Source organism: Phragmites australis, chromosome 23 (genome assembly GCF_958298935.1).
Source record: "Phragmites australis chromosome 23, lpPhrAust1.1, whole genome shotgun sequence".
Taxonomy (NCBI): domain Eukaryota; kingdom Viridiplantae; phylum Streptophyta; class Magnoliopsida; order Poales; family Poaceae; genus Phragmites; species Phragmites australis.
Genome location: NC_084943.1, coordinates 18,434,489 through 18,449,758, shown reverse-complemented (window position 1 = coordinate 18,449,758; position 15,270 = coordinate 18,434,489). Strand labels below are relative to the sequence as shown.

The window sequence follows — 15,270 nt, the reverse complement described above, 5'->3', positions numbered from 1 at the left end:
TTGTGTAATCTGAACTCTGGTTGTCAATATTTATATTGAAAACATCTTTTTGTTTTGGGATATAAATATGTCATGCAATGTGCTAGATATGCCAAATGGGAAATTATGCAGCAACCTGTGATGCTTTATAGTGTTGTTGCTATAATCAAATTTGACAAGTTATAATCCCTCTTTGAAATGATTTATAGTTATGGGTCTTCTATATGTATATGGTACCAGTTTAAAGACGACTACCTCATCACAAGTTACAAATGCATGGTATCTACCTATTCAAATTACAATGAATAAATCAAAATATCACCAATTATATTTGGCAACAGGCTACATGGCGCGCTAATGGCGTGCTATTTTATAGTCCAAAGCTATAGTGTAGAGAAAAACAACCAAGAGAGGAAGCTTCAGGGGTAGGCATAGGCATTACACAGGAAGAACACTCAAAAAGGAGCAGACAAGCCGCCGGCCTACAGATGGATGTAGTATCAGCCAAGAGAAAAACAATGAAGCAACCAGCCCCTTCAACTCAATATTTCTAGCATTCATACAAGCACCGCCTTTGGTCAGCCCCTTGCCAAGCCAAGCCAACCCAACCGACTCAAGCACAGACACTTCACCCATATAACCAGCACCTTCTCATTTCGTTTCCACACACACACATGCACAATAGAGATAAAAATCATGGCTAGGGTATCACCTATGCATGCATGACAAATTCATGTTCATGTCAGTAACTAGCACGCGTATGTTCATGTTTCTATATTTTAAATCACATATGACATAATGAAGTGATTGCCCGTACTGTTTAAGAAAAGAGTATGCCTAGTTAGCTCTGAGTGTTACATATCATCATAGAGCTAAATTAGTAGGCACCGCTTTTAAATATTTGGATCAAGTCGTGAAACATCTGTTCCTATCCAATGGGTTCTCAACACTTCACATATCTTGGTCTTCCCATTGGTACCACAGCAAAAAATTGAAGATTTTATTCCTTTGGTCCAGAGGATTCAGCTGCTCATCCTTCTTAACTCAAGGAGGAAAGTTAGAAATGGTTAATTTTTGCTTAACCTCTCTTCCAACCTTTTATATGTGCACTCTTAAGCTGCGCCTTCGGTGATCAACTAAATTGATAAATACAGAAAGCACTGCCTTTGGAGAGGCTCATATTTGAATGCTAAGAAGCAAACTCTTGCTGCTTGGAACTTGGTATGCAGACCTAAATATGAAGGTGGGTTCGGTGTTATTAAGCTTAGGGTTCAAATGAGGCACTCCTTCTAAAAAACTTAGATAGATTCTTCAATAAGAAGGACCTCCCTTGGGCGAAACTGATTTGAGACAATTATTATGCAAATGGAAAAATTCTAGGTACGGGACAAAAGGCTCCTTTTGGTGAAAAAATATTATTAAGCTTCTAAATACTTTCAAAGGGCTGGTTGTTGCTAAAATCGAAAATGGTACTTCAATTCACTTCTGGCAAGATATGTGGGGAGGGTAGGTTCCCCTAAATGCTTTTTCGGAACTTTGTTCCTTTATCAAGATCAACAACATTTCCCTCAACTCGGCTTACAGCAAGAATAATCTTCTTGAGCTTTTTCACCTCCCCCTATAGGTTCAAGCTTTTTCATAGTTTCAATTGCTTTAAGACAATGTACAAGGTATACTTCTTTCAGCAAGGGCCGACTCCTCGACATACATTTGGGGCATGACTGGCTTTTCTTCAAAGAGAGCTTATACTTTACTAATGGGCCATACAACTATTCACCATGCTTTAAGATGGCTTTGGAGTTCCTCTTGTCAAAAGAAACAAAATTTTTTGTCTGGCTACTCATTATGGATAGGTTGAACTCAAGAGGAATGTTACGAAGGAGGCATATGGTTCTGGAGGATTATACCTGTGAGATGTGTATTTGGCAGAGCGAGGAGACAACCTCTCATCTCTTTCTAAGGTGCAATTTTGGAAAGGCATGTTGGTTGTTTATTGGCATAGATCTACCTCACCGCACTCAGTTCGATCGAATTTGGCACTACATGAAAAGGAGGATTAATGCACCTTTCTTCATGGAGATAATAATCCTTATGCGTTGGAGCATTTGGTCAGCAAGGAATGGTTGGATTTTCAATAATATCGACCCTTTTGTTTCACAGTGCAGAAATCATTTCCTCCATGAGTTGACATTAGTTACTCATAGGATAAATAGAAAGTACCTTGATCAATTCTCAGAATGGATAAACTCAAGATTGTAATCTCTTGGTTTTATTTTGTTTATTTCGCTCCCTAACCTCTGTATATGTACACTCCTATTTTTTCTTTAATATATAATCTGTAGGGACCAAGTCCCTCCAGTTTCGATAAAAAAAGAAACATCGAGACTATCATAAATAGGAGTTTCGCTCCTAGAATTACATCATAGAGCATTCTTGCAAATCCATGCACTGTAACCCATTACCAAATTTAAATAGACAATGATAGGACTGACGGGGCATGCTCATATTTGAATATCATCACTGCAATGCTACAATTGTTCATCTAATGATCATACCTTCCAAAAAGGGGTTTAAACTGTTATCTAACCATTTTCTTTTTGATTAACTTGCACCATCTTGACGGCCGGCAAGGAGAGAAGACGATGGCGACCTTGGCGTTGGCGACATAGTGGAGCTAGGGTTTAGACCTTAGCCTCCTTGTGCCAAATTGGGGAAGAAAACCATGAGGCAAGGGCGGTTGGAGATGCCAAGACCCCATCCATGTCTCCAATTTCGGAGGGGAGATAGTTACTGGCGGCGAGTAGTGGAGGCACCAGACCATAGAGAGAAAAGGGGATCGGGAGGAGTGGAGAGAGAGAGAGAGAGAGAGAGAGAGAGAGAGAGAGAGAGAGAGAGAGAGAGAGAGACCAAGAGAGAGAAAGGGAGACTATGAGAGATATCTGAGAGAGGGATACCGACTCGTGGGACCATTGGTCCCACTTGTCAAAAGAAGGTACCAGAGGAAGAAAGGCTGCCATTGGAGCCACACGTCAGCCATTTTGAACATCGAGGTTTTGACATGTACATGTGTGAATCATCAAAAACTACTACATGTAGCTCCAAAGTACTACAAAAGCAATGCAAGCACCCCTTGACCATTTTGAATCTAGTGTTCAATTTTTTTTTTTGCATGGTTCAGGAAGTTAATATGCATGCGATTATGTTCTTTCAAAATGTTTATCAGGAAGGGGTGGATAAGCCTAATTGATGTCATGTTTACTTACCTTGCATTGATATCCATGTTCTTGTAACCCTAGGTTATGGCTAGACATAATAGAAATGTCAAAGGGTAGAATAGAATAAATCGGTAGAAATTTCTTAGTTTGCAAGTCAACGTAAATGTATAGTGTCTTATCAACTTTTGATCATAATCTGGTAATTGCTAAGGTTGTTAGGAGGTCATTGCTTGCTAGATAGGTTGTATGTCGGATGTTGGCAGGTTTAGGTCATAAATTTGTGGAGGTGAGCTTCGTCTCACATATGTTTAGGGGAGACCTGCCGAGTTATATAAGGACTGGTACCTTGTGCCTTGAGTCAAGGATTAACGTACAACTACGGGAGTTGGTATGGGATGACCATGGCAAAGTAACTATTTGATGTTATTCTTGCCTTCTAGAAGTTAGGGAAGCATGTACCGGTGATTCCATAGCTATGGCTCACTCGGAGGGACCTCCATCATCATAGTGGTGGGCCCAAGGTCGAACAATACAATATTTTGTATCCTCTGGACTAGTGAGACCCTAAGTAAAGAAGGACTAGCCTCTGGGGTACTTACTTTAATGTATAAAGGAGGATAAAATACATTTTGGAGAAGGCAATAATAGTAATCACTTAGTGAAACGGCTGCATATGATACATAAGTGCACACTTCATAAGTGCACGGTATCGACGGGTACCACATGGGTCACTCATAACTCATGGGTAAATAGTACAAACTTTGCAGAGTATAATCTATTCAAATAGTTGTGCTCGCAGTCATGAGCACTTTGATGATAGATCTTTTTTTAGAACTATGTCTTGTCATCGGGATTGCACTTGAATGCATGAGTCATCAGTCGGATGATTGAAATTGAAGGAGAATGTTATTCTTGCCTTGGAGGTTATGGATAAATAGGAAATCTTGACATGAAAATAAGAATGATTTGATCTTATTGTTTATCTTGATGCAAGTTCATATGTGCTTTTAAATATCATTTAGTTCTATTATCTATTTACATCTTTTAAAATGTCAAAACTCGCATTTATGCAAAATAACCAGATTTATGAGCTTTCCTTTGATTAACCATACATGTATGTTAGGTTTTGCTAAACACTAAAGTCGTGTAGAGTACAAAAGTACTCACACTTGCTTAATTATGTGAAATTCAGATAATGGAGCTACATTCTTACACTAAAGTTTCGAAAAGGACAACAACGGTCTTTCTAGGGTTCAACTCCTAGTCAGTTGACTATAAGTGAACATGAGGCATATCCGCTGGATATTTGCATCTTTCATATATTGTATCCACTGTTGCTTTAAATCTTTAAGATATTCTTGTTGGCTTTCGAGCCACAATTTTGTAAATTTAAATTATTATGAGAACTTTTTATAGATCTGCAATGTATGCAAGTGATATTGTTTTTGTAATTGGGTGTACTTGCTACTGATCATGGGACAAGTACGGTGAATATGAGATTTTGAGTAATTTAATTACCTGGGATGCTATAGTTAACCCCTAATAGAATTCCTAGTCCATATGAACTCTTTTCCCCCATAAATATGACTAAGCTCCTAATCCATAAAATCCCTTGCCCTGTTTCTAGGAGATCAATAAAATTTAAGTCTCCTTTCATCATTTATTACTACCCTGTTTCTAGGAGAGCAATAAAATTTAAGTCCCCTTTCATCATTTATTACCAACCGTTTTTTACAAATATGATGATGATAGGAGGACGTGTAGTATAGAATATCAAGGATAGATAATCATGCATGCATTTATTTAATAAATGCTTGTTTAGTACTTTTTACTCAGATAAGGTTTAATAATAGAGCTGATAATTATCTTTAAGTCCATGTCATGTCATCTAAAGACAACACTGAAGACCACCAATACATTGAGTTGTCTCTTCCAATGGGCCACTAACAACGCATGTAGAGCTGGGCTGTTGCATGAAAGATGATTCTTCTATTTTTCTTTTGTCTCTCTCCACTACATGCGCAAAAGTGCTATGTAAGAAGGATAGATGCCCTTTATTGTACTTTCTCTCACCTTTGTTATTAGCTCCTCCACTTCTAGGGAAAAGGCAGCTTGAACGATTTTATAAGCCTGACATATGATCTATTAAAAAGATGCACCAAGGGAGGACATGATATGTTGGAAACTTGCTAGCCCAGTTATGTAACTTAGAGATGATGCCATAAAGGTCAAATCTTATGAACAATGTAAAGTCCTAACTATTTATCTACTGCATCAATATGATTACGGTCATTACTAAAGGGAGCATAGCTTTGTCGAGTAATAATCCTTAAGCTGGCACTTTTAAACAAAATGTTGAAATTGTGGGGCATCACAAAGTGCATTCAAATGAACAGAACAAGAACACATCACCTATCACAAAGTAAGCGAAAGTTTTATTTCATTACATAGTGCCGACTGGCCACCAATACATAGTAATACATCATGGTAGCAACCTCATCATTTTGAGATGCACGATGATAAGCATGTCCTTGATGATGGTAAATTAGCCCAAATGTCACACCTTTTCTTCCTTTGCGCCTCAGCCACTGCGACATGTAGCACCTCAATGTCCTTGCTGAGGACATCAATCTCCCCACTCTTTTCCTCCAATGCCACCTTCAGTTTCCCAATCTCACCATCCTTTTCAGCATTGTAGTTCTCAAGTGCCTCAATTTTTGACTTCAGCTTGCATGCTTTAGCCTTTTCAGCATCTAGTGCTTTCTGGACCAAATTGTTCTCATCTTTCAGGTGTGAACGCTTGGCCTCAAGCTCATCATAGGATACTTGTAGTTGCGACATAGAAACATAGAGCTCCTCCAACTCAGCCCTTAGCTTATCGGCCTGAGCATCCTTGTCGCGCCCTACTTCCTCACTTGCCTCCTTACTGGCTTGGATTTCCTCCACATTCCTCTTGAGGTCCTCCGATTCCTTCATGATTTTTGCCTTCTCAGCATCAAATGCATTCGCATCTGCCTCCTTCGCCTCTGCCAACGCACCCAATTCCATCTGAAGCCTCTTAACCTCAGCATCAGACATGATATGTTTTTGCTCTAGAGTCAAAAGCTTCAATCAGAGCTTATCATATTCACCTTGCAGCAAATCGTTGTTGGCCTGGATTTCCTCCACCTTCCTCATATGATACTCCGATTCCTTTATGATTTCTACCTTCTCAGCATCAAACGCCTTCGCAGCTGCCTCCTTTTGGACTTTATATAGTTAGGACTTTATATTGTTAATTAGATTGAACCTTTATGACATCATCTCTAAGTTACATAACTGGACTAGCAAGTTTCCAACATAACATGTCCTCCCTTGGTGCACCTTTTTAATAGATCATCCGTCGGGCTTATAAAATCATTCAAGCTGCCTTTTCCCAAGAAGAGGGGGAGCTAATAACAAGAGTGAGAGGAAGTACAATAAAGGGCGTGTATCCTTCTTATAAGGCACTTTTGCGCATGTAGAAGAGAGAGACAATAGAAATAGAAGAATCATCTCTCGTGTAGCAGCCTAGTTCTACACGTGCTGCTAGTTGCCCATTGGAAGAGACAACTCAATGTATTGGTGGTCTTAAGTGTCACTACATGAAAAAAAAATCATTAGTGACGGGTGATAACAGGAATTAGTGACGGGTCCTGTACCCGTCACTCTTATCGTGTCACTAATAATAGGCCATTAGTTACCGGTGATGACCTATCACTAATGAGGTCATTAGTGATGGGTCATAACCGTGACCCTTCATTAATGTTCAGTCATTAGTGACAGGTCGTAACCGTGACCCGTTACTATTGGCTGAACATTAGTGACAGGTTGTAATCTTGACCCATCACTAATGACCGATGAATATTTTTTGTATTTTTTGGATACAAAAAAGACAAAAAATATTGCTTTCACCTGAGCCATCCCAACGCAGGTCCATCCCATATGCCTCACAAGTCACGCTTTTTTCACATTGTTTTCAAGTTTGCGTTCCATGGGAATCGAACCCGTGACCTCCTCCTCGCTTATGTAGCCACCTTACCACCTCTGCTATCACGTAGTTCATTAGTGACACGTCATAACCATGACCCATCACTAATGACTAATTTTACCAAATTTCGTTGAAGGTTATAATTTGATAGGTGACCGGGAGTGCATTCGGTAAAATGGGCATAACTTTTGCATACGGACTTCGATTTTAACATTTTTTTTTTACTCTACGGAAATGTAAAAAAAAGTTACATCCATTTCTCCCCAACTTTATCGGTTTCGGAGAATTTTTCGAGGCTAAAAACGGCTTGGAAGATTGAATTCTCGCCCCGGAAGTTTCTGCACCGTTTTCGAAACACGTGTTTGTGTCCATAGCCGTCACACCTTACATCAAACTTGAGCAGAAATGTACAATGATCCCTATTCTAGTGCTATTAAGATGAGAAAAAATAAGAGAAAATAAAAATAAAAATAAAAAATATTTGCAAATACCGGCATTAGTGATTGGAGTTGGTCATTAGTGACGGATTACAAGTTGATCCGTCATTAATGACTGGTATAGGATGACCCGTTACTAATGAGTGGATCATAAGTGACGGGTTGTGACCTATCACTAATGACTGGTCTAGGATTACTTGTCACTGATGACCTAGTCATTAGTAACGTCACAATTGACTCATCACTATTATCATCAATGACGGATCATGTTACGACCCGTTACTAATGACCACTCATTAGTGACGGGTCTATATCTGGTTTCGATCAGAAGGGATATTAGTGGCGCGTCCTTATTAGATCCGTCACTAATAGGATATTAGTGACGCGTGTTGAGCAGCCGTTACTAATGTGGTATCTCATTTGCTTGTTTCTTATGTAGTGTGTTGTCTTTAGATGATATGACATGGACTTAAAGATAATTATCAGCTCTATTATTAAACCTTATCTGCGTACAAAGTACTAAATAAGTATTTATTAAAGAAATGCATGCATGATTATCTATCCTATATATATCCTATACTATACATCCTCCTATCATCATATTTGTAAGCTGGCACTACACAATAAAATGGAACTTTGGCTTGCGTGCTTCTATTTTTTGTGTTGTTATTGCTGTTTGTCTGGTGTAGTATATGTTGTTGGGGCTTGGATGTGTACTCATTATGGTATTTTCATTCAGGAATCTATGAGATTTTCTTGCTGGTAGATTAGACACCATTTTGGGATTCCATAACGAATGTCAAGAGTCGACAGCATTGGCTGGTTAATTGTCAGGCTTTTCTTTTTTGAATTTACCATGGTTTGTGTTGGTGTCTCTCCATTCGAAATGCGAAAACATAACTTGCTGTGCCGATGACAATCTATCCTTAACATGGTTATCTGACACTACTAGCATATGATGTAATGACGATCAGTCTGCGCTTTGTACAATTGCAGAAGATCTTTAAAAGAAATTGTCTTAAAGAGATGTCCTAGAAGGAGTTGAACACTGCATTGTGAGATCAGAATTTCAGACCCAAATTTCAACTGCTGAAACCAAGCGATTCGGATTCACCCTTAAACAGGTTAATTTCACCAACCAATGCAATACATTCAGAATGACAGAAGGTTCAGGTGTGTTATTGGCCATGTAAGCCGATGACAAGTGAAAAAAATTCTCAGGAACGTATAATTTGGTGGCAATATTCACAAACGATCCAAAAAATAACTAAAATGAAAAATGGGATGGCAATCATCATATTTGTGTCTTGCTAGTTGTTGAGCTGAACTGTTAAGATAGACTCCATAGCCTGACAAACTGCCGAAGCTCCTCTCATCCATTCTGAACATTTGAACTCTTGGGAATCATTTCTTTTTTTCCGAACCAAATCACTAATAAGATTAGTATGACAATCTTCACACTGAATACTTCAAGTAAAAGATGAGTTATACTAGTTAGCAAAAGCAATCCAGAATTCTCAAACTAGAGGCATCACAGGGAACGACATTCTGAAACTAGAGACATCACACAGGGCATGACATTCTGAAACAGGAGGCATCACACAGGGCATGGTGTTTTTATTCAAGTAACCCAACACTAACAGTGCACTAGTTCCAGAAGAAAAAAAACATTGTGCACTAGTTTCAGAAGAAGAAAGCATTGTACACTAGTTATAAATGAAACTAAAATAGCTCACTAGAATGATGGCGCCTGAAGATAACTCCTTAAAATCTTTCTCTTCATATTCAATTTGATGACACCCAAGTGCCTTTGTACTGACATGCCATCCCTGTTGACCCTAATTTGCAGAGCGACAGCGAGGGCGCAGGTTGCACCATGCTGGCTGCAGCATCACAGGGAATGGCGAAGGCGTTGGACGACCGGAGCACGCTGTCAACGGCGGCAGGGACAGCCGGAGCTTGCAATCGATGGCGGCGGGGATGGCTGGAGCTGGCCATCCATGACACCAGGGGCGGCCGTCGGCCACCGAGAGAACTAGGGAACGAGGGGAGGCGCGTCGCTTCCGTCGTCACCGGCGGCAGGCGCGGCTGAAGGTGGTGGCGTCCGCAAGGCCTATGACTTCCCTTGGGATTGTCCGACAGCTCCATGTTTATGCAATGGTGAATTTTCTGAACTTGAGACTAAGAAAAGGGCCTTATAACGGCAAACCCATACACAGCAATTTTGATCTTTCATATCAAAATTCAAAAACCAGCGCTGGCATGCCACCAAAAAGCAGGCAAATTCCTCCGAAAATTACAGAACATTCAGACTCACAAAACATTGAAGTGTATTATTAATCATCATGCTAAGGCTGCTAACTGATGAGCACATGGATTTGCCAACCGTATGTATGTATATTAACGCTTGGTACAAAGATCGACCCTAACCAGCAGAAAAGTTTCAGATTGCAGTCACTAACATTAATTTGCCAAACAAAACGTTCACGGATCACAGCCAGAAACCATAATGAACAAAAAAGATCACAGCAAGTAACGACGGCATCCATTCCCACAGGATTGAGTGATTGATACTCCGTACATCGAAGAATCATCCATCATCCGCCACAACTCCGCTTGATATAATCCATGGCGGCGCCTAGCCTAACGTAAGCAAGACACTGCTAGCTAGTAACAGAGCTGCGGCGGTGACGGTACCAGCGGGCTCAGAACTCCTGTCCTGGGAGGCGGATCCGATCTCAGCCTTGTCCTTGCCGCCGGCCTTCGTGGGCAGCGGCGTCTGGTTGATGTTAGGCAGCACCCCGCCGGCGCAAGACAGCGACGGCAGCAAGGTACTCTCTTTCTCTCTCTCCATCCCTGTTCCTCTGTCATCTACTTCTTTCGTCCTCCTCACCGACACTCCATCCTCTGTCCTCTGCTTCTTTCCTCCTCCTCACCTACACTCCATCCTGTATATCTCCCCTCTGCTTCTTTCCTCTTCTTCACCAACACTCCATCCCTTCTCTCCTCTGCTTCTTCCTTCTTCCTCACCGACACTCCATCCTCTCTCTCTCCTTTCCTTCTTCCCTTATATACACCTCGAGGTAGCTTCGGCAGGGGCACAGGACCAGACCGCATCCTTCGGCTAGAGCACGGCGAAGATAGCGACGCGTCTTCCACCTCTAACGAGTGCGAGACAACAGCGGCCACATGTCGTCGTCGACCTCTCAAAATCTCCAGAACATATCGTGGTTTCAAGGTGAGACGGCCAAGACATTATTTTTTTTCAGTGCAGCGTGGTCCCGTCTCTCTCCTCTAACACCCCTCTAAAACATACCTTTTGCAGATCTCTTCACTGATGACAGGGTGACGTCCCTATCCCGTCAGGTCTCAACACTGCGAGACAGGGTGTGGGAGTTGGAGCGTAAAAACACTCAACTATCTGGTGAGAAGGCTAATCTGGACAAGCAATTAGAAGACACGACGAAGGCAGCTCAGGTGTTCTCAAGCCAAAAGGAAGAGGTGGAGAGGAGCTTACAAGAGTTCAAGAACACAGCCCAGGTGTACCAGGCAGAATCAGAGGAGCAAATTAAGGCAAAGGTGGAGGAACTAAAGGTGCTGAGGGTCCAGAAGACGGAGATGGATGTGAGGGTAGCATCTTTGGAGTCGGAGCTCCAAGCAGTTATGGCTAAGAAAGAGGAATTGGAGGCCGATGTCATAGTGAAGATGAGGGAATATGAGTTGGTGAAGGAGAAAAATGATGAGCTTCGATCAAAAGTTTTGACTGCAGAGCAGAAACATAGCCTATCTGAAGCAGAGGTTAAGAGGCTCCAGATGGAATTGTGTGCATTGGTGGAGGCGAAGGAGGAATCTGCAAAGGCATTTGATTATGAGAAGGAAAAAATCATAAAGGAATCAGAGGACCTTAAGAGTAAGCTAAAGGAAATACAGGCTAGCAAGGATTTGCTGGAGGGTGAAAATGATAAGCTTCGATCGGACATTTTGAATGCAGAGCAGAAACATATCCTATCTGAAGTAGAGGTTAAGAGGCTCCAGATAGAATTGGGTGCATTGGTGGAGGCAAAGGATGCAGCTGTGAAGGCATTTGATGTTGAGAAGGCAGAAATCATGAAGGAATTGGAGGATCTTAAGAGGAAGGTGGAGGAAATACAGGCCAACCAGGATTTGGTGGAAGGTGAAAATGATAAGCTTCGATCGGAGGTTTCGACTGCGGAGCAGAAACATAACATGCTTGAAGCAGAGGTTAAGAGGCTCAAGATGGAATTGGGTGCATTGGCGGAGGCGAAGGAGGCAGTTGTAATGGCATTTGATGCTGAGAAGGCAGAAATCATGAAGGAAACAGAGGATCTTAAGTGGAAGGTGGAGGAAATCCAGGCCAGCAAGGATTCGATGGAGAGTGAAACTGATATGCTTCGGTCAGAGGTTTTGACTGCAGAGCAGAAACATAGGTCGTATGAAGCAGAGGTTAAAAGGCTTCAAATAGAATTGGGTGCAATGGCAGAGGCGAAGGAGGAAGCTGCAAAGGCGTTTGATGCTGAGAAGGTAGAAATCATGAAGGAATCGAAGGATCATAAGAGGAAGGTGGAGGAAATCCAAGCTAGCAAGGATTTACTTCAAGGTGAATATGATAAGCTTCGGTCAGAGGTTTTGACTATAGAGCAGAAACATATTCTATCTGAAGCAGAGGTTAAGAGGCTCCAGATAGAATTGGGTGTATTGGCGGAGGTGAAGGAGGTAGATGCAAAGGCATTTGATGCTAAGAAGGAAGAAATCATGAAGGAATCGGAGGACCTCAAGAGGAAGGTGGAGGAAATCCAAGCCAGCAAGGAGGCGGCTGAGGAAGTAGGGCGCGACAAAAATGCTCAGGCCGATAAGCTGAGGGCTGAGTTGGAGGAGCTCCGTGTTTCTATATCGCAACTACAAGTATCCTATGATGAACTTGAGGCCAAGCATTCACAGTTGAATGATGAGAAGAATTCGATCCAAAAAGCATTAGATGCTGAAAATGCTAAAGCATGCAAGCTGGAGTCAAAAATTGAGGCACTTGAGAACTACAATGCTGAAAAGGATGGTGAGATTGGAAAACTGAAGGTGGCATTGGAGGAAAAGAATGGGGATATTGATGTCCTCAGCAAGGACATTGAGCTGCTACATCTCGCAGTGGCTGAGGCGCAAAGGAAGAAAAAGTGTGACATTTGGGCTAATGTATCATCAGCAAGGACATGCTTATCATCGTGCATCTCGAAATGATCAGGTTGCTACCATGTTGTATTACTATGTATTGGTGGTCAGTCAGTACTATGCAATGAAATAAAACTTTCGCTTCCTGTGTGATACGTGATGTGTTCTTGTTCTATTCATTTGAATGCACTTTGTGACGCAACACAATTTCAACATTTTGGTTAAAAGTGTCAGCTTAAGGATTACTCAACAAAGCTATGCTCTCTTTAGTAATGATTGTAATCATAGTGATGCAGGAGATAAATAGTTAGGACTTCATATTGTTCATTAGATTTGAACTTTATGACATCATTTCTAAGTTACATAACTTGGCTAGCAAGTTTCCAACATATCATGTCCTCCCTTGGTGCACCTTTTTAATAGATCGTTTGTTGTATTTATAAAATCATTCAAGCTGCCTTTTCCCTAGAAGAGGAGAAGCTAATAGCAAGGGTGAGAGAAAGTACAATGAAGGGCGTATATCCTTCTTACATGGCACTTTTGCGCATGGAGAGGAGAGAGACAAAAGAGAAATAGAATAATCAACTCTCGTGCAACAGCCCAGCTCTACGCACGCTGCTAGTGGCCCATTGGAAGAGACAACTCAATGTATTGGTAGTCGTAAGTGTTGTCTTTAGATGACATGATATGGACTTAAACATAATTATTGGCTCTATTATTAAACATTATCTAAGCACAATGTACTAAACAAGCATTTATTAAAGAAATTCATGCATGATTATCTATCCTATATATCCTATACTATATGTCCCCCTATCATCATCATATTGGTTAAAAAAAGGTTGGTAATAAATGATGAGAGGGGACTTGGCTAAATTTTTCTTTTTGTTAGATGCTTCCATAGAACAACATTTAAATTTTATAAAAGAGCAAGATCGGAGGAACTAAGTGAACATAAAATGTTTTCAAGTGTTATTATATCTTTTCTGATAAGCAAATATCATCAAACATATCTAACCTAGGAGTATATATGGGAAAGAATGTTAGTGATATTAAAGATGCAGTAGATCAGATTAATAATCTTGAGCTTGAAAGATTTGTTGTCAAAATGTAAGAATAATAGTGGCAAGAAAAAGGCCAAACATTTAGAGGATGAGGAGGAATATGATGAAGGGTTGGATCACCTCGCACTTAGTCGATTCTTTGGTGAGTTTACGAAGGAGGTAGTAGGCAACACTGATTACACCGTAGTAGTGAATTTTTAGGTTGCTACTAAGAAATCCAACTCCTCATCAAAGAAAAACTCCAATCAAGGATCACAAGTACAAAAAAGGTTGGTAATAGATGATGAAAGGGGACTTAGCTAAATTTTGTTTTTTGTTAGATACTTCCATAGAACAACATTTAAATTGTATTTCTCCTAGAAACAGGGCAGGGGGATTATGGATTAGGAGCTTAGTCATATTTGTGGGGGGAAAGAGTTCGTATGGACCTGGACCAAACGCCATGGTGGATCAGGATGAATTCTAATAGGGATTATCTGTAGCATCCCAGGTAATTAAATTACTCAAAACCTCATGTTTACCGTACTTGTCCCATGATCAGTGGCAAGTACATGATTACTAAATGATATCACTTCCATACATTGCATAACTATCAAATTTCTCATAATGATTTAAATTTACAAATTGTGGCTCAAAAGCCAACTAAAATATATTAAAGATTTAAAGCAACAACGGATACAAAATATGAAAGATGCAAATATCCAGCCGGTATGCCTCATGTTCACTCACAAGCAACTGACTGGAAGTTGAATCCTAGAAAGACCGTCATCGTCCTTTCCGAAACTTTAGTATAAGAATTTAGCTCCATTATGTGAATTCCACATAATTAAGCAAGTGTGAGTACTTTCATACTCTACAAGACTTTAGTGTTTAGAAAAACCTATCATACATGCATGGTTAATCAAAGGAAAGCTCATAAATCTTGTCCTTTTGCATAAATGCAAGTTTTGACATTTTAAAAGACGTAAATAGATAATAGAGCTAAACGATATTTAAAAGCACATATGAACTTGCATCAAGATAAAGAATAAGACATATTCATTCTTTATTTTCATGTCAAGATTTCCTATTCATCCATAACCTCCAAGGCATGAATAACATTCTCCTTCTATTTCAATCATCCGACTGATGACTCATGCATGCAGGTGCAATCCTGATGACTTTACATAGTTCTAAACGAAGATATATCATCAAGTTGCTCATGACTGCGAGCATGGCTATTGAATAGATTGTACTCTTGAGAGTTTGTACTATTTACCAATGAGTAATGAGTGACCCCTGTGGTACCCATCGGTGCCATGCAGTCACGAAGTGTTCACTTAGGTATCATACACAGGTATTTCACTAAGTGATTACTATTCTTGCCTTTCGCGAAATGTATTTTA

General features: G+C 40.5%; 1 protein-coding gene and 1 pseudogene across 1 annotated transcript; one reads left to right on the top strand and one right to left on the bottom strand.

Moving 5' to 3' along the window:
- Positions 1 to 5,693: 5,693 nt before the first annotated feature.
- LOC133906033 (uncharacterized) lies at positions 5,694 to 10,494 on the bottom strand (annotated as a pseudogene).
- A 247-nt stretch (positions 10,495 to 10,741) lies between these two features.
- LOC133906032 (uncharacterized) lies at positions 10,742 to 12,890 on the top strand. The gene is made up of 2 exons (XM_062347830.1): positions 10,742 to 10,878; positions 10,966 to 12,890. The coding sequence occupies exons 1-2, from the start codon at positions 10,830 to 10,832 to the stop codon at positions 12,888 to 12,890; spliced, it is 1,974 nt and encodes a 657-aa protein (XP_062203814.1). The 5' UTR covers positions 10,742 to 10,829.
- The last annotated feature ends 2,380 nt before the right edge of the window (positions 12,891 to 15,270 follow it).

What these genes read in the sequence shown, in the direction of transcription:
- LOC133906032 (XM_062347830.1), top strand. Translation starts at nt 10,830, where the DNA reads ATGTCGTCGTCGACCTCTCAAAATCTCCAGAACATATCGTGGTTTCAA. An exon ending in GAACATATCGTGGTTTCAAG is followed by an intron (nt 10,879 to 10,965) that starts GTGAGACGGCCA and finishes TACCTTTTGCAG; the next exon opens with ATCTCTTCACTGATGACAGG.